At 42.6% G+C, this 27,727-nt stretch overlaps 1 protein-coding gene across 1 annotated transcript; it reads right to left on the reverse strand.

The window, feature by feature from the left end:
- Positions 1-7: 7 nt before the first annotated feature.
- cpxm2 (carboxypeptidase X (M14 family), member 2) lies at positions 8-27,683 on the reverse strand. Its single transcript, XM_063003385.1, has 14 exons — positions 27,398-27,683; positions 20,051-20,131; positions 14,215-14,324; positions 13,941-14,080; positions 11,805-11,889; positions 11,404-11,554; positions 11,232-11,320; positions 9,433-9,556; positions 9,087-9,283; positions 8,352-8,531; positions 4,038-4,335; positions 3,602-3,741; positions 3,421-3,520; positions 8-1,148 (listed from the first exon to the last, which is right to left on the reverse strand). The coding sequence occupies exons 1-14, from the start codon at positions 27,681-27,683 to the stop codon at positions 901-903; spliced, it is 2,229 nt and encodes a 742-aa protein (XP_062859455.1). The 3' UTR covers positions 8-900.
- Between the last annotated feature and the right edge of the window lie 44 nt (positions 27,684-27,727).

A 27,727-nucleotide genomic window follows, 5' to 3' on the forward strand; every position in this document is an offset into this window, starting at 1 on the left:
CCTCAGAATCTCTGATCGTACAAATGTATATTTATGATTTTATTATTATTATATTAATTTAAAATAAAACAAGTTGCTCTTTTTTAAAGTCATCATCTCATGTATGCAAATATAATGTCTGTACAAAGCAGCAGCAGCAGCGAGTTTAATATACAGCTGAAGAAATAAAACCCTCTTATTTACAGTGCTGTGAAAAGTATTCGCACCCTGGATAGGACACCAGTACATCACAGGGCAACTTACACCCAAGGCCAATCCACCCTCTGAATGTTTTAGGATGTGGACACTGGAGTACCAAGAGTTAAACAGAACAGACACACAAAAGCAGATCACCATGTTTAATGGCAAGTCGGTTGAAGTGGCGTAAAGATCCGTTGGACTCCGGAACTGTTATAACGTTCTTTAGGGTGATTGACCAGTGACTGACCATCCAGCAGCCCAACAGACCAGTCTGAGATTGATGCAAGACAGAAGAACACCGAGTCCAAATTGTCTTTTTCACTTCAGTAAACAATGCTCTTGTATCTGGATGGAAGCGAATCCCAATACCTATTTAAGTAAAGTATGCTGGCCTACTAGAGCTGGGGTTTGAAACGAGTGTTATCAGCCAGCCGCGCACCTACGCAGACACACGATTGGCTAAAAACAGGGCTGAAACAGGGTTCCTTATTGCTGGGCGGTTATGACCTCTGCTGACCGGTTCAACAAGCTCATGATCAGGTGTCCAAATACTTTTGGCCATATAAAAAAAGAAGGAAAAGGGGGGCAAATACTTCGTCACAGCACCGTGTTCACAATCTTTACCATGCTTAGCCGTTCATGGTCTACTCACAACACAGAGTGGCACAGAGAGTCTATGACAGTTCACAAGCGGGCGCTACAGTCCTCCCAAAGCTTCCTCTATGTGCCGAGGCGTCTCTGTCCGGTCCTCCTCTGGACCTGCTGCAGGTTCCCGGGCTGCTTCTTAAACTTCAGCATGAGCTCCCTGAAGCGGGCCAGGTTGGGACGGGCGAGGGCAAAGTCGCACCGCGAGGCGCCCATGTCGTAGCCGACCTCGCAGACTTTACTGGTGACGCTGTATCCTTCGGCCCTCACCGTCACCATGTACTCGCCGGGGTTCAACAAACGCCAGTAGTCGCCGTCAGCGGCTGCACACACACACACACGAAAGAAACACGGTTATGCCATTTTAGGGGCTACATCTCAGTAGATCGAGACTGAGAGATTTTCATGTGATGATGATGTGAAATCAGCGGCGCATCAGTGGCTACGTGCTCAACCAAAAAAAATTTTTGCAGACGGTATTAAAAAGTTGGTACGACGCTGCAGGGAAAAATTGCTTCGGAAAGTGACGATGTAGAAAAGTGATGGATGGTTGGATGTTTTTGAATATAATTCTTAATAAATAGAGTTAAAAAGTGTGGAAACTATTTAAAGAACCCACGTAATTACTAATAAAAATAATAATAACAAAATAATGAATAAAGTAATAACAATAATAGTAAGTAAGTAAGTAAGTAAGTAAGTAAGTAAGTAAATTTTATTTATAAAGCACTCTTAAAACAACTTACATTGACCAAAGTGCTGTACATCGAACAAGCATACATAAGACACCATTATGTTTAATAGACTAAACAATTATAATTACCACGGCTCCTCACTGTTCAAATATTATTAGTTCAAATTATTATTAGTATTAGTCTTGATTGATGTTCCTGTTCATTCCAAAGCTGTTTGGTGAGGTTGAGGTCAGGGCTCTGTGCAAGACGCTAAAGTTTCTTTAAACTGAGCTTTTCTGCATGTCTTTATAGATCATGCACAGAGGCATGGAATAGGAAAGAGCCTTCCCTAAACTGTTGCTAAAAAGTTGGAAGCATATCGTTTCCTTTATACAATTGATTAAATACTCGTTAGCAACTGTTCTGGCTGAAACACATGAATTCAAAACCTAGAAGTGGTGTCCCAATACTTTTGCCGATAGAGTTTAGGCACGGCATTGCTTCTAAAATACAGACAAGGAATAATTATTTTTAATTCCTGATTTTGAACCTGCGTTTACACTGAGGGGACTGATCACCGCTGCATGTACGTCAGCTGGGCATCTGCAAGGCACGAAGCCGTGATTCAAGCAACAGAGATCAGGCTGGCACACAGTTTTAGGAAGAGCAGGATGATTCAGTTCTGCTGGGTCACTGATGGTAAACACGGTGTTCCTAACATACAGTTAAAACTCCACAGTACAAAGAAACTGAGATTACTTTGATGATGGTCACAAACGATGCTCAACCATCTGCAGTTTAATGAGCATCCGCAAACACATCAGCTAATTAATTGCGGGCGAATTCGAGAGCAATTAGGAAGACAGTGCGGTTGTTGTTTACATGCACTTGATAATTACTCGACACCTAAATCATCTGAGCCGTGTTTGACGTCTGGAGTTTCCTTTTCTGCTTCACCGTCATGTAAAGTGAAACATCAAACACTCACTGGCTTGATTTGAAAAATAAGTAATACAGCAAAAAATGATCATTTTTAAGTTCTCATTACACATGATCTTCGCTGTATGTGCTGGCACACACCTCGCCCGACATACGATCACACAGACCTGTCTGTCCTGTAGGTTGTCCAGACCAACTCTGATGTCTCTTTTTCTTTCCAGGTTTTACAATTAAAAAATAAATACATAAATAAATAAAGGTGATAATAATAAAATCCATGGGATTTGTTGTTGTTGTTTGCACAAGTACTGTGTGTTGTCTTTTGGTCTGGCTCTTCACTGTTTAGGTCATAAAATGACCCTCATAATTATTACAGGTCCTTGTATTTATCACATTGGGTTTTTTTTTTATCTGCCCCTAATTTTCTCCCCAATCTAGTCGTATCCAATTACCCTGATTGTGTTACGCTTTGCCTCTACGATACAACCCTCCACTGCTGACTGAGGAGCCTCGCATCTGACACACGCCCCCTCCGACTCGCGTGCAGTACCGACTGCATCTTTTCACCTGCACAAGGCGAGTTCATATGCAGCCTTGTGCACGGTAAAGCCACACCCTGATCGCCATAGATCACTAATTATGAGGAACCCTGGTCCGGCTCATCCCACCCTGAACAACAAGCCAGGCAATCATTGTTCATGTGGCTGCAGTTTAAAGGTCCCGGTGTGGCAGGTTAACAGTAGTGGGACTTGAACCCTTTACCTTCAGATTAACAGCCAACTACCTTAACCCATTGACCCACCAGTTGTTCAGTTCATCTGAAATTTGGACAGAGGTGTCGGTTTAAGCCCCACCAATGCTCAGTTGCTACTGTTGGACTCTTGAGCAAGGACCTTAACCATCAGTTATTTGTGCTGTGATTCCATTTCTGACCGGATCTACTTTCGAAGTGCCTGCCAGCCAATCAGAAAGAGGGAAGCACCTGTTCGGACGTCGTGGTCGATTCCCTCCACGGAGATCCTGGCGTTGGCGATGCCTCTACCGTGCGAATCCCTCACTACTCCTTTAATGCCCCGATGAACCTAAACACACGCACACACATAAGTTTTGGAGTGTGTCTGTAGGAATTCGCACGCTCTGGATGAGTGTGTGTGTGTGTGTACCTGTTCCATGAAGACCAGCAGCGACTCTCGGTTGTTCTCCCACTCCTCAGGTAGCTCGCTCTCGTGGGGGAACTTGTCGCAGCCCACGTACATGGACAGCTCGAAGCAGTTGGTGTGAAGGTAGCTGAAGTCGTTCATACCTGAAGGAGAAGGTTCAAATCTCAAAGGTGCAGAACATCTGGCTGAAGTGCTCTCTGCAATTCTTTACCACTCAGGTGAGCACATTAACCAGACAGTACGAGTCGTCGCTCAGCGACTCGTACTGTCTGGTTAATGTGCTCACCTGAGTGGTAAAGAATTGCAGAGCGCATGTAGCATGTTCCACCATACATGACCGGTGAAAAGAAGTGCCAGAGGAGGCGTTTGGGTGAGATCCGGCTAGTTCCTGTCCAAATTCCCATAAACTTTTGGCATCGATCTTCACGTGAGTACTTACTTCCCGCCGCCGTGTGCCAGGACGCCCCGTTGATGGTCCCGTCCTCCTTGGCGAAGTCCTCCGTGTGACACACCCTGCGCCCGGCCGCCGCCATCAGCCGGTGCGTGGAGGCGTACGAGAACGCCAGCCAGCGGAACACGAGGTCGTCGGGGGTGGGCGTGACCTCGCTCACGACCCCGTACTGGCGAGTCCGGTCGTAGGGGAAGGTCACCACCAGCTCGCCACCTTGAAGGTTGCCCCCTAACACGAAGGGGATCTTCTCCATCCATGCCTGGAGAGCCCGCGTCTCCATGGCGACCTTATGTTAACGTATATGGTTATAGAAATTAGAGGGGCGCTGTGCAGACGGCAGGGGTTGCCAGAGTGCGTAGGGGAATTGAGCATGTCCAAATTAGACAAAATATAGAGCTGCATATACACCGATCAGCCATAACATTAAAACCACCTCCTTATTTCTACACTCACTGCCCATTTTATCAGTTCCACTTTGTAGTTCTACAATTACTGACTGTAGTCCATCTGTTTCTCTGCATGCTTTGTTACCCCTTTTCACCCTGTTCTTCAATGGTCAGGACCACCACAGAGCAGGTATTATTTAGGTGGTGGATCATTCTCAGCACTGCAGTGACACTGACATGGTGGTGGTGTGTTAGTGTGTGTTGTGCTGGTATGAGTGGATCAGACACAGCAGCGCTGCTGGAGTTTTTAAACACCTCACTGTCACTGCTGGACTGAGAATAGTACACCAACCAAAAATATCCAGCCAACAGCTCCCCGTGGTCAGCGTCCTGTGCCCACTGATGAAGGTCTAGAAGATGACCGACACAAACAGCAGCAATAGATGAGCGATCGTCTCTGACTTTACATCTACAAGGTGGACCAACCAGGTAGGAGTGTCTAATAGAGTGGACAGTGAGTGGACACGGTGTTTAAAAACTCCAGCAGCGCTGCTGAAAATGATCCACCACCTAAATAATACCTGCTCTGTGGGAGTCCTGACCATTGAAGAACAGCATCAGAAAGGGGGCTAACAAAGTATGTAGAGAAATAGATGGACTACAGTCAGTAATAAAAAATCAACCGAGACTGGCTCATTAAAAAAGCTAGTGTTTTAAAGCTAATTAGCATTACTAACCTTTCTCCACCCCTGACAGCATTAGCATTTTTAGTCGAACCATCTAAAAAGCACCAAATTAGCATTTCAAACTGATCAGAGGCAGAAAGAGTTCATGGTGACATTTCTGTGGAGCTGAAGAGGAACTCTTAGCTTCCTGCCGTGCGTGTTTTTATTAGCATGGCAACCATAATTAGAAAATTGAGGCTGTTGCGCAAAGGCTGACAGCGTACACACTGCTTAATTTTAGGCTGCGTGCCGTACACACACACACACACACACACACACAGGGTGGTTGGTGTTGTACAGATTCAGTCTCATGGATATTTCTGTACATGTGAGTCAGTGAGTGTTTTTAACCCCCCGTCATACAAGCGTCTCAATATAGATCCGCTCCAAAGTTAGTCAGCACAACACGTGCTTCCTTCACTGTCACAAAGATTCACTGTTATACACTTAGTGTACGCTATATACAGACACATTATATGGACAAAAGTATATGGACACCTGACCATGAGCTTGTTTCAGTATGTGTGTGTACTGTACTGTATGTGTGTGTACTGTACTGTGTGTGTGTACTGTATGTGTGTGTACTGTACTGTGTGTGTGTGTACTGTACTGTGTGTGTGTACTGTATGTGTGTGTACTGTACTGTGTGTGTGTACTGTATGTATGTGTGTACTGTGTGTGTGTACTATATGAGTGTGTACTGTGTGTGTGTACTATATGAGCGTGTACTGTATGTATGTGTGTGTACTGTACTGCAGGTGTGTGTGCTGTATGTAGGTATACTGTATTTTATGTTACATGTGTGTATATGTGTAGCATGTGTGTACTGTATGAGTGTGCTGTACTGTATATGTGTGTTCTCTGTGTGTGTGTACTGTATGTACAGTGTATCACAAAAATGAGTACACCCCTCACATTTCTGCAGATATTTAAGTATATCTTTTCATGGGACAACACTGACAAAATGACACTTTGACACAATGAAAAGTAGTCTGTGTGCAGCTTATATAACAGTGTAAATTTATTCTTCCCTCAAAATAACTCAATATACAGCCATTAATGTCTAAACCACCAGCAACAAAAGTGAGTACACCCCTAAGAGACTGCACCCCTAAATGTCCAAATTGAGCACTGCTTGTCATTTTCCCTCCAAAATGTCATGTGATTTGTTAGTGTTACTAGGTCTCAGGTGTGCATAGGGAGCAGTTGTGTTCAATTTAGTAGTACAGCTCTCACACTCTCTCATACTGGTCACTGAAAGTTCCAACATGGCACCTCATGGCAAAGAACTCTCTGAGGATCTTAAAAGACGAATTGTTGCGCTACATGAAGATGGCCAAGGCTACAAGAAGATTGCCAACACCCTGAAACTGAGCTGCAGCACAGTGGCCAAGATCATCCAGCGTTTTAAAAGAGCAGGTTCCACTCAGAACAGACCTTGCGTTGGTCGTCCAAAGAAGCTGAGTGCACGTGCTCAGCGTCACATCCAACTGCTGTCTTTGAAAGCTAGGCGCAGGAGTGCTGTCAGCATTGCTGCAGAGATTGAAAAGGTGGGGGGTCAGCCTGTCAGTGCTCAGACCATACGCCGCACACTACATCAAATCGGTCTGCATGGCTGTCGAAAGCCCGCAAACAGTTTGCTGAAGACATGTCAACAAAGGACATGGATTACTGGAACCATGTCCTATGGTCTGATGAGACCAAGATTAATTTGTTTGGTTCAGATGGTCTCAAGCATGTGTGGCGGCAATCAGGTGAGGAGTACAAAGATAAGTGTGTCATGCCTACAGTCAAGCATGGTGGTGGGAATGCCATGGTCTGGGGCTGCATGAGTGCAGCAGGTGTTGGGGAGTTACATTTCATTGAGGGACACCAACTCCAATATGTACTGTGAAATACTGAAGCAGAGCATGATCCCCTCCCTCCGGAAACTGGGTCGCAGGGCAGTGTTCCAGCATGATAATGACCCCAAACACACCTCTAAGACGACCACTGCTTTATTGAAGAGGCTGAGGGTAAAGGTGATGGACTGGCCAAGCATGTCTCCAGACCTAAACCCAATAGAACATCTTTGGGGCATCCTCAAGCGGAAGGTGGAGGAGCGCAAAGTCTCGAATATCCGCCAGCTCCGTGATGTCGTCATGGAGGAGTGAAAAAGCATTCCAGTGGCAACCTGTGAAGCTCTGGTAAACTCCATGCCCAGGAGAGTTAAGGCAGTTCTGGGAAATAATGGTAGCCACACAAAATATTGACACTTCAGGAACTTTCACTAAGGGGTGTACTCACTTTTGTTGCCAGTGGTTTAGACATTAATGGCTGTATATTGAGTTATTTTGAGGGAAGAATAAATTTACACTGTTATATAAGCTGCACAAAGACTACTTTTCATTGTGTCAAAGTGTCATTTTGTCAGTGTTGTCCCATGAAAAGATATACTTAAATATCTGCAGAAATGTGAGGGGTGTACTCACTTTTGTGATACACTGTATGTGTGTGTACTGCACAGTATGTGTGTGTGTGTACTGTATGTACGTATGTGTGTGTACTGCACAGTATGTGTGTGTGTGTACTGTATGTATGTGTGTACTGTGTGTGTGTGTACTATATGAGTGTGTACTGTGTGTGTGTACTGTATGTGTGTACTGTGTGTGTGTGTGAACTATATGAGTGTGTACTGTGTGTGTGTACTGTATGTGTGTACTGTGTGTGTACTATATGAGTGTGTACTGTGTGTGTGTACTATATGAGTGTGTACTGTGTGTGTACTGTGTGTGTGTGTACTATATGAGTGTGTACTGTATGTATGTGTGTGTACTGTATGTATGTGTGTGTACTGTACTGCAGGTGTGTGTGCTGTATGTAGGTATACTGTATTTTATGTTACATGTGTGTATATGTGTAGCATGTGTGTACTGTATGAGTGTGTACTGTACTGTATATGTGTGTTCTCTGTGTGTGTGTACTGTATGTATGTGTGTGTACTGCACAGTATGTGTGTGTGTGTGAATAAGTGTATATGTATATGTGTATATACTGTACTGTATGTATGTGTGTGTATACGTCTGTGTATGAGTGTACTGTGTGTATATGTGTACTGTTTGTGAACTGTATTATGTGTGTGTACTGTACTGTACTATATGTGTGTGTGAATGAGTGTGTATGTATACATGATTTGTATGTCAGAGACTCACCGAGGCGTTTTTGGATTGGTACCACTCAGGAATGGGTATATGATGGTTGTGGAATCTGCGAGGAACCCAATTTCGAGACTCGGCTTCCCACAGAATCTTGTTTAAATCAGGGAAGTTATGGTGGATGTCCAGTCCGTCCTGACTCCATCGACCCAGCAACCATCCACTCAGCTCCGAACCCTGGAACAGGACAGGAGTGTGTTCGATTCAAAGCTTCAACAGATCAGACTGTGTGTAGGATTGAGACTGGGACTGAGATTGGGAAAACACAGACTTTGGGAAGGTCGAGACTTTGGGAAGATCAGGACTTGGGAACGGCAGAGACTTTGGGAAGGTCGAGACTTTGGGAAGATTGAGACTTTGGGAAGATCAGGACTTGGGAAAGATTGAGACTTTGGGAGGATTGAGACTTTGGGAAGGTCAGTATTTGGGAAAAGCAGAGACTTTGGGAAGAATGAGACTTTGGGAGGGTTGAGACTTTGGGAAGGTCAGTACTTGGGAAAAGCAGAGACTTTGGGAAGAATGAGACTTTGGGAAGGTCAAGACTTTAGGAAGATTGAGACTTTGGGAGGATTAAGACTTTAGGAAGGTCGAGACTTTGGGAAGGTCAAGAGAGAGATAGAGACCACTGTTCCACTGGGATGGGATGAAACTTGCAGAGCGTATTTAAACGTTTGACTTTTGTGCTGACACAATGTGTGTGTGTGTGTGTGTGTGTGTGTGTGTGTGACCTACAGCCTTGGCGGCCTTTTCGTATCCGTCTGGGTTGATGGAGGGAAGCAGATGGATGCGAGTCTCGTGGACTAGGTGTCGTATCCGTTGGTTACCGGAGCGGTACTCCTCACATAGGAACTGCATTAGCAGGAGGAGGAGCTCGCGCCCCAGCACCTCGTTACCATGGGAACCTGCGGTGTAGCGGAACTCGGGCTCACCTGGAGGAGGGGAACAGATGAGTCACGCCTGTCAGTGGATGACCATGAGTCATGATAACACTTTAATCAGCTGTGTGTGTGTGTGTGTGTGAGTGTGTGTGTGTGTGTGTGTGTGTGAGATGATGATGATGATGATGAAGAGCTCTTACCCAGCTCGTGTTCTCCTGGATGATCTGTTATCTCTATAGCGTAGAGCTTCTGCCCCGTGTAGCTCTTCCCGATGTTGTAGATCCGGGTGATATTCGGGCACAATTCGTTCACCACCTTCATTAACTACAAAAAAAAAACAGAATTCCTCAAAAATACTCATTTATAATTATTTACATTTTTTAAGTACTAAATAATTTATTAATTTGGGAACTTAGAGCCATTATCTTAAATTATTATTATTATTATTATTATTATTATTATTATTATTATTATAAGTAGTGGTGTTACTATTATTATTATTATTATTATTATTATTATTATTATTATAAGTAGTGGTGTTACTATTATTATTATTATTATTATAAGTAGTGGTGTTACTATTATTATTATTATTATTATAAGTAGTGGTGTTACTATTATTATTATTATTATTATTATTATTATTATTATTATTATAAGTAGTGGTGTTACTATTATTATTATTATTATTATTATTATTATTATTATTATTATAAGTAGTGGTGTTACTATTATTATTATTATTATTATAAGTAGTGGTGTTACTATTATTATTATTATTATTATAAGTAGTGGTGTTACTATTATTATTATTATTATTATTATTATTATTATTATTATTATAAGTAGTGGTGTTACTATTATTATTATTATTATTATAAGTAGTGGTGTTACTATTATTATTATTATTATTATTATTATTATTATTATTATTATTATTATTATAAGTAGTGGTGTTACTATTATTATTATTATTATTATAAGTAGTGGTGTTACTATTATTATTATTATTATTATAAGTAGTGGTGTTACTATTATTATTATTATTATTATTATTATAAGTAGTGGTGTTACTATTATTATTATTATTATTATTATAAGTAGTGGTGTTTATTATTATTATTATTATTATTATTATTATTATTATTATTATTATTATTATTATTATTATTATTATTATTACTATTAAGATAAGATAATCCTTTATTAGTCCCACAGTGGTCACAAGTGTGAACATCAGTTCTGAACCCTGGCTCATGCTATTAAAACAGAGTGACCTCTGTGTGATCTTCTAAGCTGGAAATTGGAAAAATATTGAGGTGTCATAAAAGAGAAGTGAATGTGAGTTCATCTGTGTACTGTACACTAATCCCAAACCGAGTGCCAACAGGGCCGCGGGGTGCCTACAGGGTCAGGAGTTCAGGATGAGCTAACTCAGGTATGTTATCAGTTTTATACATAGCACAGAAAATGACATCAGTGAACGCTGTTCGCTTCTATTAAAGCAAGCGCTCTAATTAGCATCATATCATCCCGGAGAAGGGAAATGACCCAGCAGGAACATCTGTCTCAGCGTTCTTCAGGAGCTCTGTAGATCCCGGTCTCATCCTGTCCAGCATATGCTCTATCAAAACCCGAGCACGCTGAGGAACCACGCAGCAAGCTGCTAACGTCCGCCTACTTGATTAAACACGCGCTGAGATGTTTGCTTTGCCAGCTGCCGGTTTTGTAATTTATTAAATCAGGAGGAATGAGGATTAATTAGTCTGCTGATGAGGTGCGATTTCCACCTTCTACATCCTTCCTCGCACATCTGGTTCGTCTGGTTCTTCTGACCGAGCACCTGGACGAGCTGAATCTATTTGCTATCTGCTATCTGCGTGCTAGCTCTTGATCTTGTAATCTTATATCAGGGTGATCATACAATCATACATCCTCCAGTTATTATTCTAACTCTTAGGTGTTCCTAATAAAGTGGGCAGCGAGTGCTGTTCTTTACCTGTCTCATCTCCTTGTAGTTGTGGTGTCTGAAGTCCAGCTTGTCCGTGGTGGTGATTTCATTACGCCGGTGGTAATAATTGGTAGGATCTGAGACAGAAAAGCATCATTTACCAAAATCATTTACTGATCTCTGAATAAGGAACCCAGGGTTGTTTTTTATCATTATTTACCAGGTAGGGGGCATCCGAGGATCTCGGCCCTCATGCAGATGCTTCCTTTACTGTACCATGAGCGCGGGTTGATACGGATGTAGCGGGCCACCACAGGCTTTGGTAGTTTGTTCAGCACCGGGATCTCCTTCTCCTTATTGCCTATAAAAAGCTACTGGGGCAAAAACAATCATACAAAACACAGTAAAAATAAAAGTGTATTAATTACCCTGAACGTTTCAGTGAACAGGTCTGAGTTACAGGAGGGACTATAGTAAACAGTACTTTGGGAAAGTAATGCCATGTTTAGTCTTGTGCTCAGCCCAGAGTTTTCTCTCCAGTATTTCTGGTGATGCTGGACCCATCAGACCCTGACCAGGACCAGGTTAGTAAAGATAAACAAACACATCTGCTCTGCTCACCAGTTCTCTGGAGCCGTTCTTCAGCGTCACCCAGCTGTGGGAGTCGTTGCTGACTAAAACCCGATACGACGTCACCCAGTCGCTCCTGCAAAATCATTCAACAAACAGGAAACAGTGATGATGCAGATAGATTGACAGATATAGAGACAGGCAGACAGACAGATAGATAGGTTGGTAGGTAGGCAGACAGACAGACAGACAGACAGACAGACAGACAGATAGGTTAGTAGGTTAGTAGGTAGGTAGGTGGATAGATAGATAGATAGATAGATAGATAGATAGATAGATAGATAGATAGATAGATAGACAGACAGACAGACAGACAGACAGACAGACAGACAGACAGACAGAAAGACAAACAGATAGGTAGGTAGGTAGGTAGGTAGGTAGGTAGGCAGGCAGGCAGACAGATAGACAGACAGATAGGTTAGTAGGTAGGTAGGTGGATAGATAGATAGATAGATAGATAGATAGATAGATAGATAGATAGATAGATAGATAGATAGATAGACAGACAGACAGATGATAGATAGATAGATAGATAGATAGATAGATAGATAGATAGATAGATAGATAGATAGATAGATAGATAGATAGATAGATAGATAGATAGATAGATAGATAGACAGACAGACAGAAAGACAAACAGATAGGTTGGTAGGTAGGTGGGTAGGCAGGCAGGCAGACAGATAGACAGACAGATAGATAGGTTAGTAGGTAGGTAGGTAGGTGGATAGATAGACAGATAGACAGACAGACAGATTGATAGATAGACAGACAGACAGACAGACAGATAGATAGACAGACAGACAGATAGATGGATAGATAGATTATAGACAGACAGACAGACAGACAGACATAGATATATAAAGCAGTAGTACGAAGGGGTATAAAGGTTATACGGAAAAAGGTAAATAAATAAATAAATATTTATTTAAATATAATTAGTCTCATCATCACACGTTTCATTCTTTTTGACATTTTGATAATAAGATTTTATTATTTTTTTTATTGTAATAACAAAGTAACACAGTAACAAAATGTTCCTTAAACTGCCACTTTAGTGTCAGTTTTTTTTCTCGTCTCAGTGGGGGGTCTGAAGCTGAGGGGTTACTGATTGTCGACGGCTGTCGCGCCCACTGCGATTTAAAAATAGCCTCGTCTTGATTAACGAAGCAGCAAAATTTCATCCAGCGGCACTAACGAGTTCAGACACGACCGAAATATCTCCGATTAATGAATAATTAATGATCCTTATCATCGGACTGTAATTACTGTAAGGAAGTCTCGAGCTGGAGCGTCACATTAGTCGTGATGTATGTTAGCCGGATGTTTTTCACAGGAAGGAACGAAAAACCCTAAAGATCAAACTGAATTTAACGACTTAGTTTAGCTGAAGGTGATGTTTGTCCTTGAGGTCGTTTCTGATTGTAGTTTGTTTCCTTTGGTCCGAACCAAATAAAAACGTGATCACTTTGTGACACTTTAGTCCCGGTTTGTTTAGCATTTGCACATATGATGCATTTTGCAATCAGCTGGGGTTAGTGCACTTTGTTTGTATATACTTCTATACTTTAAATACACAATTTCCCGGTACAACCTGGCAACCTCTGAAGACTGGACGCTGCCCCCGACCCACTCGAACCCGCTGCATGAGGCACACACCTGCTTACATTTAAATCCATTGGCTATTCCTTACACCAGCCAGTGGTGGATTCCTACGCAGAGCCTCAGCGCATACGCAGGACCGCACCACTCCCTACGTATTCTTTCACCTCAGACAGACACTAGGAGTCCCTAAAGCAGGGGTAGAAGATGATCCCTTATCTAGTCCAGGGTTTTTTAAACTTTTCACTAACAATGCATCGTACTTTGCTCTGTAAGATCTGGTCCCACTGTGGTTTACAAGGTGTAACATAAAGCCTCCACAAGGGGGCGTCCACGTTCAAGTTCATTTTATGTTTATGTGCCTGTTAAAATTGATTTATTATATCACAACCTAGGGTTTAAAAAACCCACCAGGTTACATCTTTAATACACTATTTTCAAAAGTATAGGGACACTCTAATTATCGATATCAAAAAATCGAATTCTAAGTGGTTTCAGCGTAACGAGTGTGTTATTATTTATACTCACGACCAGTGTGAGCTACGTCCCTGTGTGATGACCCCGGTGAACTTGGTGAGTCTCCTGGCATCGATCTCCAGCCACTGCAGGGGGTCGTTCCTGCCCGCACACCACGCTCCATCATACATGTCATCCTCATGCAGGCCAGCCTGCGAACGAGACACTCACACCACTCAGCAAAATAGTCTTCCAGGCTCAGGGTTTTCTATTATAGGCAGGTGTCCACATACTTTTGGCTGTAGAGTGTAACTAACACATTCTACAGCCGCTAGAATAAACTAACCTGGATGTTGAGTCGCCCCCGGTGAGCTCCCAGTCCGTACCGCTGCATGGTGGAGGCATGAAGCTGAAAATCATCCACTTTTAAAGTCTCCAGACCCAGCGGTGGACAATCTGTACGAGCAGAGAGATCAGAGGAAATGATTTAGACGATGAAAGTAGAATTCACTGTAAATACTATGATACTATGACTATAATTGGCTGTGTCTGAGGGTGGGCGGGCTGAATACTGGGGATTCCTCATTACAGCTGTCTGGTTGAGGCGCTGCACAGAGATGGGGAATAATGTACATCAGTGCGAGACTCTCCATACGCGATACAGATCCCTGTGTGAACTCACATTGTGCAGGTGAAAGCATTTTAAACCCTATAACGCCAAGCGTATCATATCTGATACATACGTTTTTAACCCCTACATCATCAGTATGTGTACAATTAGATACATCTCTTCCGCTCCTGGGCGATTATTTATGTACTGCATGCGCCAGAGGACCTTTAATTGAGACACCAAAATGCCTGTCGTCAATCAGTGACCCACGTGTGGATGTTTTTATGAATTTTGTGAAATGTAAGATTAAAAAGAACTCACATTTTGACTGATCTTTCAATAGGAATATTAAGTGGATTCATGCAACTTATAAGTTGTCATTTATTTTGTTGTAAAATCGTGTGTATCAAATTATATGCAGCAGGCGTTATCAGTAAATTGTCATTTTATGCATTTCATGCATTATAGTACATTCAATGAAGCAACATACACTATTGGATTATTTATGTAAACTAATTAAATGATATAATTTAAGTGATATAATTAGATGGAATTAGAATAGAAACTAACATATTTAAAATCTATATTATTATATATATATACAGTATATGCAACCTGCTGACCTGAAGATGGGACAAAACTAAGTTTAAATGACCTGTGTCAACAAACTAAAGGAAATTCAAAGTGTAAGGGGTTAAAAATTTATGTTCTAGATGTTTTTGTATGTTAAAAAAACATGCTGCAAACAATAAATCAGAAAAGCCTGATGTATCAAATATGCTACCAAACAAAACTCATACATGCAAAGTCACATAAACACTCCAGTTTCAAACAAAATCAGAATTTTCTGTCTGGTGTTTGGTGGTTTAGGATTTACAGGGTTAAATAATAGATTTGATCCTCTTGTGTAGGTGGAAAGGGTGTGGCTGAAACACCTAAACTCAGTAATTAGAAGGGGTGTCCACATAAGATAAGTACATGTGGAGCACGTTTGCTCCTGAGCGGGAGGTTGTACGAGGTGAGAGAAACGTTCTCCTGACCTGATTTATAAACGGACACGGTAACAGACTGAGCGTCAATAAAGCTGTTAAACATCAACATAATCGGTTCTGAAGTAACGGAACCCGGTCCTGAGGTTCTGAGGTTCTGAGGTTTGTCTTGGCGTGGTCTGACGTCCTGCTGTCCCGGTGACTTCAGTCAGGAAAAATTACGGGAAGCTGTGAGGTCAGACGCGCCAGGCCGCGCCCACCGAGGCCGTCGGCTAACCGTTCTCACATGGGCTGCCTGGATACCAGCCTGAGCCAAAAGGGTTCAAAGCGACTGTTTTATTGCTTTTGTGTGTGTGTGTGTGTGTGTGTGTGTGAACCACATGGTCGCTGTTACATAACCTCGTTAACGCTAGAATCCAAAAGTCAATGCAGATGGTCAAATCGTGCACAGTTCCAATGTGAAATATTCACACACACCCCCATCCAAAAAAAAGCCCTTCAGACACCCTCAGTGTACAGATTTGGTTTAAGAATATTAATTTGACTCCTGATTCTCTTAATGACGTGTTTCTGTCATTCTGTAGCTGATAAAATCGCGTCTATTTTATTTCTGGTCTCATTAAAAGTGATGAAGATTTTTGCTGAAGTTTATTTGAATATTTTAAGGAATTTAAGCAGTTACGAAGCGTCTCCAGTCTGCTAGTGTTTCCCCTGCAACAGCATCTTCTTAATAATGACCCCTCTCGCTCGCTCACTCGCCCACACACACACACACACATGCACACACACACACACACAACTCTCTCTTTTACACACCAGAATCCAGACTGTCAGTGATTAACAACATTTAGAGGAATGAATAAATCAGGGTGGGAGCGACCGCACCGTCAATCCCTACATTCAAACCCAGCTGTTCCGAGGCTGCACTTCCTGTCCTGACTTTCTTTTTTTTATTTTGTTTATGCATTTTCTCCCCTTTTTCTCCCTTTTAGCATCATGCCTCCTCCCCACCGAGGCCGATCCCCGCTCTGATTGAGGAGAACGAATCTAACCCACGCCCCCTCCAACACGTGGGCAGCAGCCGTATGCATCTCATCACCTACACTTTGACGAGTGCAGTGCAGCTCAGCACTGTGCACGGAGAGACACACCCTGAGAGCACTCTTTTCTCATCTCTGTGCAGGCGCCATCAATCAGCCAGCAGAGGTCGTAATTGCATTAGTTATGAGAGAGAGACCCCATCCGGCTTAGTCCCGCCCATCTGTCTGAATAAAAGGCCAATCATTGTTCATGTGGCTGCTCAGCCTAGCCGGCAGGCAGAGCTGAGATTCGATACGATGTATTCGAGATCCCAGCTCTGGTTCCAGCGTGTGTTTTTACCGCTGTGCCACCTGAGCGGCCCTGTCCTGACTTTCTAAACACACAACACACAACACAAAATACAAAACATGAACCACACAGCACACAACACACAACGTAATTCACGTGACACAAAAACACACAACACAGAACCCAAGAAACACACAACACACAGACACAAAACCCAAGAAACACACAACACACAGACACAGAACCCAAGAAACACACAACATACAGACACAGAACCCAAGAAACACACAACACACAGACACAAAACCCAAGAAACACACAACACACAGACACAAAACCCAAGAAACACACAACACACAGACACAAAACCCAAGAAACACACAACACACAGACACAGAACCCAAGAAACACACAACATACAGACACAGAACCCAAGAAACACACAACATACAGACACAGAACTCAAAAAAACACACAACACACAGACACAAAACCCAAGAAACACACAAAATACAGACACAGAACCCAAGAAACACACAACATACAGCCACAGAACCCAAAAAAACACACAACACACAGACACAAAACCCAAGAAACACACAACACACAGACACAGAACCCAAAAAACACACAAAATACAGACACAGAACCCAAGAAACACACAACACACAACACAGAACCCAAGAAACACACAACATACATACACAGAACCCAAGAAACACACAGACAAAATACAGAACATGAACCACACAGCACAGAACATGCAACATAAAACACAAAACGTAATCCACATGACACAAAAACACATAGCACAGAACCCAAGAAACAGAACACACAACATAGAACACATGACACAAAACACACAACACACACCAAACAACTTAATCTACGTGCCACACAACACAGAACACACAGGCACAGAACCCAGCAACAGAACACACAACACAAAATACACAACAAACAAACCACACAACACACAGACACAGAACCCAAACAACAGAACACACAACATAGAACACACAACATAATCCACACAACACAAAACACACAGCACAGAACACACAAGCACAGAACCCAAACAACAGAACATACAACACAAAACACACAACAAACAAACCACAGAACACACAGGCACAGAACCCAAGCAACAGAACACACAACACAAAACACACAACAAACAAACCACACAACACACAGACACAGATCCCAAACAACAGAACACACAACATAGAACACACAACATAATCCACACAACACAAAACACAACACAAAACACACAACACAGAACACACAAGCACAGAACCCAAGCAACAGAACACAAAACACAAAATACACAACAAACAAACCACACAACACACAGGCACAGAACCCAAACAACAGAACACAAAACACTCAACAAACAAACCACACAACACACAGACACAGAACCCAAACAACAGAACACACAACATAGAACACACAACATAATCCACACAACACAAAACACAACACAAAACACACAGCACAGAACACACAGGCACAGAACCCAAGCAACAGAACACACAACACAAAACACACAACAAACAAACCACACAACACACAGACACAGATCCCAAACAACAGAACACACAACATAGAACACACAACATAATCCACACAACACAAAACACAACACAAAACACACAACACAGAACACACAAGCACAGAACCCAAGCAACAGAACACAAAACACAAAATACACAACAAACAAACCACACAACACACAGGCACAGAACCCAAACAACAGAACACAAAACACTCAACAAACAAACCACACAACACACAGACACAGAACCCAAAAAACAGAATACACAACGTAGAACATGACACACAAAAAATACACAACATAATCCACACAACACAAAACACACAACACACAGAGACCACAAGATAGCACCCACAAAAGAGAACACACAACATAATCCACACGACACAAAACACACAACCAGCTCCGGAGTCTCATTTCTCTTCTCTGTAAACCATCACTGCCCACATCATCAGAATAATCCGATTTTATTACAGAGCAGCTGATTTTACTGATGAATAAAAATAAAGGAGTGAAACAGGAGAACTGAGCAGATTCTTTATATAAATTAGGTTTCATAATGAACTTCAGGTTCTGATGAGGAGGCCTGGCTCACAGTTAACGTTCCTCCACACCAGCCTCATCAAACCAGGTCTGTATGGCCCTCATGCAGGAACAGAAAAGTCCTGGCCCTCCCTAAAGTGTTGCCACAAAGTTGGATGCATGTAGTTTATTCAAACCCACTGTAACAACTTATTGTAAAATACTATTGACCATATAGCTGATAGTCAGCCTACATCTAGAGAAAAGCCAATCCACCCACTGCATATTTTAGGAGATAAGAAGAATTCAGAAGACATGAGGAGAACTTGCAAAACTCCATACGCAGGACCTAGAATGCTATGCAGGAGCCACCAGCAATTTATTATTCAATTATTTATTCAGTTATTTTCACTAACTGCTTCCTCCTGGTCAGGGTTGTGGAGTCTGATTTTGTCATTTTATCCCACATTTATTACAGAATAAATCATCTGAACAATCCCTGAGCAAGAGCGGCGCTGAGGACCGATCATCCGCTCCAAACATCTGGATCGAGAGATGTTCCAAGTACCGAGCTGAAACAATCATGTCCTTCAGCTCGGGTCCCCGGTTCTATCTAATTCTAGTCGTAAAGCTTCAGGGCCTCGAACCCTCATTATTCCATTTATATTCATCTCTATTTTCCACTCCAGAACATTCCCCGAGGAGCAGATTAAAAGCTTTACACAAATACAGCTGAGTGTGTCTAAGTGCCACAACAACAGCTGAGTGTTCACATCACTCTTAAAAAGTAACGGCGCTCTTTCACTAGTGCTTTTGTTTTTTATTTTTATTTTTTTGCATGTGGGTCAGATGGAATAAATTCAGATCATTTAAGAAGACATGATGTCCATGTGGAACAAGAACCTACAAGAATCGCTCATTCAATTAACCAAAATATGACTAGTAAGACGAGTAAGGTCAATCAGTCCCCTAAAAGTTTCTACAGGACTCCACCGAACAACACAGAGAGCCTTTCTTTCTAAATAAAGAACCTAAGACTGTGTCAAATCCACCCAGAAACTTAGAAGCTAAACGCTTCTGGACTTTCTCAAAATCAAACCCAACCAACAAGGTCAAGCCGTCTTGGCTGCTTACGTGTAGATTAATTACAGTATGAAGCATAACATACCCACTGTGTCGGACTGATCACGGCCGTCTGCTTCACTGATGCTGTTGGGTGTCTTGTCAGATTTCTTGTTGGGGGATTTTCCTAAAAAAGAATCAACACAGAGTTCCGAAGTTCACACACTAAGCACTTTATTAGGAACACCTATATGGTACATCCACTCATTGATTCTTTTATAAGCTACACCTACCATACAGATGAACAATCACTGACTGCAGCCTATATGGATGTACAACAAGCTCATGGTTAGGTGTCCAAATACTTTTGGTCATATAGTGTGTATTTTTGGATGAGTTGCAGTGTTGCTTCTAATTTAACCATTCAAACAAGTGGGTCCATTAAAAACCTGATGAGGCATTTCATCCCAGAGGGTCACTCCTGTTACTTGACCGTTCCAAATTGTTTAACAATTTTTTTCAAGTCTGTAAAGCACTCAGGAAGGACAGGAAGTGGTGACAAGTGACGTCTATCTGCTTCCACCTTCACTTCAACGTCTCGTCTGAACTTTATCAGTAAACTAAAACAGATGCGCTACAGGTGCAGGACAGAAGTCGTTCTGATCTCTTGGAACGAGAACACTCAGATTTATGAGAATAAAACATCAGCTCGGTTTAAAAGTGTTGAAAATGTGAAGCGTGTGAGACAGCGTGATGTAGATTTATGAACATGAACCTGCAGGATTTCAGCCTGTGATCCTGTACTGGAATTTCAGTGTGCTGACATAAAATAAAATAAAATACAATAAAAGTAAAAGTAACTACTGATTTTGTGGTTTCCTATCTCATCTTCTTTTTTTAATAAACACTGGTTACTTAAATGTTCTTAATTCTCCACAACCCAAAATGGTTTTATTTTATATATAAATAAAATGCAATAAAGTCTGATACGTTTCAGTACTATTGTGCAATAAGTCTTGGGGAGGTTGAACAGTGTTGGGTGATAAGACCTGATGAGGTTGAGGACTGTTGTGTAATAATGCCTACTGCAATTGAGCACCACTGGGTGATAACACCTGGTGAGGTTAAGCAGTGTTGGGCAATAGGACCTGGTGAAGGTAGTACCATTGGGTGATAAGGTCTGGTGAGGTTGAGCACTGCAGGGCAATAATGCCTACTGCAATCGAGCACCATTGGGTGATAAGGCTTGGTGAAGGTAGCACCACTGAGCAATAAGACCTGGTGAAGGAAGCACCATTGGGTGATAAGACCTGATAAAGGTAGCACCATTGGGTGATAAGACCTGGTAAAGGTAGCACCACTGAGCAATAAGACCTGGTGAAGGAAGCACCATTGGGTGATAAGACCTGGTAAAGGTAGCACCACTGAGCAATAAGACCTGGTGAAGGAAGCACCATTGGGTGATAAGACCTGGTGAAGGTAGCACCACTGAGCAATAAGACCTGGTGAAGGAAGCACCATTGGGTGATAAGACCTGGTGAAGGTAGCACCACTGAGCAATAAGACCTGGTGAAGGAAGCACCATTGGGTGATAAGACCTGGTGAAGGTAGCACCACTGAGCAATAAGACCTGGTGAAGGAAGCACCATTGGGTGATAAGACCTGGTGAAGGTAGCACCACTGAGCAATAAGACCTGGTGAAGGAAGCACCATTGGGTGATAAGAGCTGGTGAAGGTTGAGTAATGTTAATTGATATGCAAGGAGTATATAAGCCTGTGGCAACGACAAGATAATGGTCTCAAAGCATTTCAGTATTACTACCAACTTATCAACACACAGAACGTTTTGGTACAGTTTGGGGTACAGTCTGGGGTACAGTTTGGGGTACAGTGTGGGGTACAGTTTGGGGTACAGTCTGGGGTACAGTCTGGTGTACAGTCTGGGGTACAGTTTGGGGTACAGTGTGGGGTACAGTTTGGGGTACAGTCTGGGGTACAGTCTGGTGTACAGTCTGGGGTACAGTCTAGGGTACAGTTTGGGGTACAGTGTGGGGTACAGTTTGGGGTACAGTGTGGGGTACAGTTTGGGGTACAGTTTGGGGTACAGTCTGGGGTACAGTTTGGGGTACAGTGTGGGGTACAGTTTGGGGTACAGTCTGGGGTACAGTTTGGGGTACAGTGTGGGGTACAGTTTGGGGTACAGTCTGGGGTACAGTTTGGGGTACAGTGTGGGGTACAGTTTGGGGTACAGTTTGGGGTACAGTCTGGGGTACAGTTTGGGGTACAGTGTGGGGTACAGTTTGGGGTACAGTCTGGGGTACAGTTTGGGGTACAGTCTGGGGTACAGTTTGGGGTACAGTGTGGGGTACAGTTTGGGGTACAGTCTGGGGTACAGTTTGGGGTACAGACTCTCCGACAGACTCCACTCTGTGTTTCATGCAACATAAAAATACCAGAATATTAATAATCGAAGTCAAGCGGAGACGGAATAAATCCGATTGGTTACAGAGAGACGATAAACTCTTGCTAACAAGAGGAACGAATGTAACATCTGCTATGCAAACGACTGTTCCAGTGCACTGGGAACACTGGGGATGGTGTGTGTGTGTGTGTGTGTGTGAGTGTGTGTGTGAGAATATAATGCTAAACAGGCTTTTATATAAGCGTTTGTTGTGATGGTGAACCTGCTGACCCTCTGACGGGGACACAACTCAACACAACTTTCTTATTCCGACATCGTCACCGTTTATCGCAAGTGGTCAGAGCACCAGGAGTATCTAAACACGACCTGAACATGTATTATTAGTATGGCTAGGTACGGCTAATGTCGCTGCATCTGCTTCCATTGATCTCGAGCGGTCGTGTTCTCGCTGTTCCTCGGCACGGCCGAGTTTGATCCACCGCTGTATAAACCACCGAGCTACCGACTTCACACAGAGAGAAAATAAACTGCCTGTGGGAGGCGCAGACAAGCGCTAATCCTCATAATCGGTCCACTGTAATAAGAGCTAAATAAACAGTAATCAAAGATCCGCGCTCCTGCTCTGAGAACACACCCCCCCCCACACACACACACCCCCACGCCTATAAATTATTCTAACTGCCTAGGAGTGTTGACGTCGGAGCCTCTCCCGCTCCCGGCACGTACGAGAGTTTGACGTGCCACACCAAACGATCCTAAATCATCACCTGGATTGTTAAATCCAATTAGCGTGACCTCAGAGGAGCTTTAAAACAAGGTGGGCTCGCTAATCACGTCAGAGCCGCGGTTAGAAGTGCGATCGTGCGGAGAAACCGCAAAGAATCGACAGATTTATACGTGACAGGAAGTTTTATTCAGAGTTCAGGCCTAAACGAGCTGCTGTTCTAGCTGAGAAGCTCACAGCTATCAGGTTAGCATTACGCTAGTCTTACAAGGCTGTACTGTAGCATCAGAAGAATCTCTGTACAGGAGGGAAACGTGAAGAACGCTGCATTGGAACCAAACACTCTGCTGTTACTCGTCAGAAAAGGATGCAAGTCAAGTCAAATTTATTTAAATGCTGCTTTTTACAGTAGACATCGTCTCAAAGCAACTTTACAGATTCCAGGACCTACAGACCATAATTCCCCATCGAGCAAGCCGAGGGCGACAGTGGCAAGAACAAACTCCCCTACAAATACAGGAAGAAACCTTGAGGAGAACCAGACTCATCAGGGATCCCCATCCTCTTTGGGTGGCCTGGAGGATTGCAAACAAGTACAACAGAGCATCAGAACACCTCTAAGAGAACTTGAGCAAACGGTAAGCCTATTTCTAAAGCATTTACTATCAAGATTTGGCTTGAGGCCCAATAGTGGTACATTGACAATGCGGCTTGAACCTTCTGCAACATTCTGATCTCTAGTCCAACACATTCAAGATGTTTTGCATGTGTTGTGAAGTTAAATTGTCCAGGTGTGATGGGGTGGGCGTGGCCAGGCTCGCTTTAGAAAAAGAAGAATGCCTTTATTTGTCATATATATATATATATACAGTATATATCAGCCATAACATTAAAACCACCTCCTTGTTTCTACACTCACTGTCCATTTTATCAGCTCCACTTACCATATAGAAGCACTTTGTAGTTCTACAATTACTGACTGTAGTCCATCTGTTTCTCTACATGCATGTTCTTCAATGGTCAGGACCCCCACAGAGCAGGTATTATTTAGGTGGTGGATGATTCTCAGCACTGCAGTGACACTCACTGGTATGAGTGGATCAGACACAGCAGCGCTGCTGGAGTTTTTAAATACCGTGTCCACTCACTGTCCACTCTATTAGACACTCCTACCTAGTTGGTCCACCTTGTAGATGTAAAGTCAGAGACGATCGCTCATCTATCGCTGCTGTTTGAGTCGGTCATCTTCTAGACCTTCATCAGTGGTCACAGGACGCTGCACACGGGGCGCTGTTGGCTGGATATTTTTGGTTGGTGGACTATTCTCAGTCCAGCAGTGACAGTGAGGTGTTTAAAAACTCCAGCAGCACTGCTGTGTCTGATTCACTCATACCAGCACAACACACACTAACACACCACCACCATGTCAGTGTCACTGCAGTGCTGAGAATGATCCACCACCTAAATAATACCTGCTCTGTGGTGGTCCTGTGGGGGTCCTAACCATTTAAGAACAGCATGAAAGGGGGCTAACAAAGTATTATATATACAGTGTATCACAAAAGTGAGTACACCCCTCACATTTCTGCAAATATTTTATTATATCTTTTCATGGGACAACACTATAGAAATAAAACTTGGATATAAGTTAGAGTAGTCAGTGTACAACTTGTATAGCAGTGTAGATTTACTGTCTTCTGAAAATAACTCAACACACAGCCATTAATGTCTAAATAGCTGGCAACATAAGTGAGTACACCCCACAGTGAACATGTCCAAATTGTGCCCAAAGTGTCAATATTTTGTGTGACCACCATTATTATCCAGCACTGCCTTAACCCTCCTGGGCATGGAATTCACCAGAGCTGCACAGGTTGCTACTGGAATCCTCTTCCACTCCTCCATGATGACATCACGGAGCTGGTGGATGTTAGACACCTTGAACTCCTCCACCTTCCACTTGAGGATGCGCCACAGGTGCTCAATTGGGTTTAGTCCATCACCTTTACCTTCAGCTTCCTCAGCAAGGCAGTTGTCATCTTGGAGGTTGTGTTTGGGGTCGTTATCCTGTTGGAAAACTGCCATGAGGCCCAGTTTTCGAAGGGAGGGGATCATGCTCTGTTTCAGAATGTCACAGTACATGTTGGAATTCATGTTTCCCTCAATGAACTGCAGCTCCCCAGTGCCAGCAACACTCATGCAGCCCAAGACCATGATGCTACCACCACCATGCTTGACTGTAGGCAAGATACAGTTGTCTTGGTACTTCTCACCAGGGTGCCGCCACACATGCTGGACACCATCTGAGCCAAACAAGTTTATCTTGGTCTCGTCAGACCACAGGGCATTCCAGTAATCCATGTTCTTGGACTGCTTGTCTTCAGCAAACTGTTTGCGGGCTTTCTTGTGCGTCAGCTTCCTTCTGGGATGACGACCGTGCAGACCGAGTTGATGCAGTGTGCGGCGTATGGTCTGAGCACTGACAGGCTGACCTCCCACGTCTTCAACCTCTGCAGCAATGCTGGCAGCACTCATGTGTCTATTTTTTAAAGCCAACCTCTGGATATGACGCCGAACACGTGGACTCAACTTCTATGGTCGACCCTGGCGAAGCCTGTTCCGAGTGGAACCTGTCCTGGAAAACCGCTGTATGACCTTGGCCACCATGCTGTAGCTCAGTTTCAGGGTGTTAGCAATCTTCTTATAGCCCAGGCCATCTTTGTGGAGAGCAACAATTCTATTTCTCACATCCTCAGAGAGTTCTTTGCCATGAGGTGCCATGTTGAATATCCAGTGGCCAGTATGAGAGAATTGTACCCAAAACACCAAATTTAACAGCCCTGCTCCCCATTTACACCTGGGACCTTGACACATGACACCAGGGAGGGACAACGACACATTTGGGCACAATTTGGACATGTTCACTGTGGGGTGTACTCACTTATGTTGCCAGCTATTTAGACATTAATGGCTGTGTGTTGAGTTATTTTCAGAAGACAGTAAATCTACACTGCTATACAAGCTGTACACTGACTACTCTAAGTTATATCCAAGTTTCATGTCTATAGTGTTGTCCCATGAAAAGATATAATGAAATATTTGCAGAAATGTGAGGGGTGTACTCACTTTTGTGATACACTGTATATATATGTTCTATGAGTAGTTTTTCGCATATTCCAGCTTGTTTTTTGGAAGCTGGGGTCAGAGCGCAGGGTCAATCACTGTACGGCACCCCTGGAACAGACAGGATTATGGGCCCTGCTCAAGGACCCAACAGAAGCTGGATTTGAACCAACAATCTTCCAGTTGACAGCCCAAAGCTTTACTCACTAGGCTGCCGCTGTAACACTGTTGGCTGCCAATTGAATATTAAAGTGTGAAGCCATTCTATTTAAATGCTACACACACACACACACACACTCAGGGACTAAAGCAAATAACCCAAACAATCACTAACTGCATATCCTGACTTTATTAAGACCAGGTTGCTTTAAGCGTTTCAGGAATTCTTCACGTCAAACAACCACTAGAGAAATACAGACGGTGTGGTTGTGCAGAATCGCGGCTTTTCTCTTTTTACCTGTAAACCGTGAAGAGAGTTTGGTGGAGACAATACTTCAAACTGAATCTGTTCCCAGGACTGTCCTAATATTTAATGAAATGAAACGTATGAGCCTTAATATTAAAGCCCATTTGCGGCCTTTACCAGCGTCAACGTTTTCCCCAAAACCTGGAGTGTGTCTGTTGAAAGTAGCAGGCATTTCATATAAAGAGCAATTAAAGGCCTGGCTCACAGTAGATATTCCAATTCCTCCTGAAAGTGATGACTGGGGTTGAGTTTCTTGACACCAGTCTTTACAGTCATGCTGGTACAGGACACAGCCTTTCAAAAACTGCTGTCACAAAATTGGAAAATATTATTTATTTAATATAAAATTAAACAGAATAAAATAAATATTATAAATAATATTATATAATAACAATATTACAAATAATATTATAAATAAATATTATTTATTTAATATAAAATCAAACCGAACAAAATAAATACTATAAATATTATAAATAATATTATATAATAATAATAATATTATAAATAATATTATAAATAAATATTATTTATTTAATATAAAATTAAACAGAATAAAATAAATATTATAAATATTATTATATAATAATAATATTATGAATAATATTATAAATAAATATTATTTATTTAATATAAAATTAAACAGAATAAAATAAACCCTGGTGTGGCCCACACATATGTTATGGTCATAAATACCATTAAACATCTCTCACGTTACCTGGTTTCGTTTTGGTTCGAGCTTGTTTGCCAGCGGGTGTGCCACTATTTTTGTTTTTATGGACGGGCGTGGTTGGGAGGTCGTCTCCACGGAGATCGTGACCTTCCGCGGCACTCTCCTCTAGGGTAGGGACGTGGTAATAATGCTCCCTGCTCAGCAGCTCCTGCATGTAATAATCCTCATCGTCGCCCCGACAGACCTCCGGAAATAATCCCACGATGCCGAGCAGCACCAGAGTCAGGAGAGCAAAGCGATGTTCTACACTTGGGAAGAGAAACACCATCATCGTGTTTTCTTTCATCCTCTCTTTTGAGTGTCTTCTTCCAGCTT

Source organism: Trichomycterus rosablanca, chromosome 10 (genome assembly GCF_030014385.1).
Source record: "Trichomycterus rosablanca isolate fTriRos1 chromosome 10, fTriRos1.hap1, whole genome shotgun sequence".
NCBI classification, from domain to species: domain Eukaryota; kingdom Metazoa; phylum Chordata; class Actinopteri; order Siluriformes; family Trichomycteridae; genus Trichomycterus; species Trichomycterus rosablanca.

Excerpts from the sequence above, each read along its gene's own strand:
- cpxm2 (XM_063003385.1), bottom strand. The coding sequence starts at position 27,683 with ATGATGGTGTTTCTCTTCCCAAGTGTAGAACATCGCTTTGCTCTCCTG. Across the intron at positions 14,325-20,050 it reads TGATCAGTCCGACACAGTGG|ATTGTCCACCGCTGGGTCTG; the intron begins GTATGTTATGCT and ends CTGCTCGTACAG. Across the intron at positions 4,336-8,351 it reads ACCAATCCAAAAACGCCTCG|GTCGCCATGGAGACGCGGGC; the intron begins GTGAGTCTCTGA and ends CGTTAACATAAG.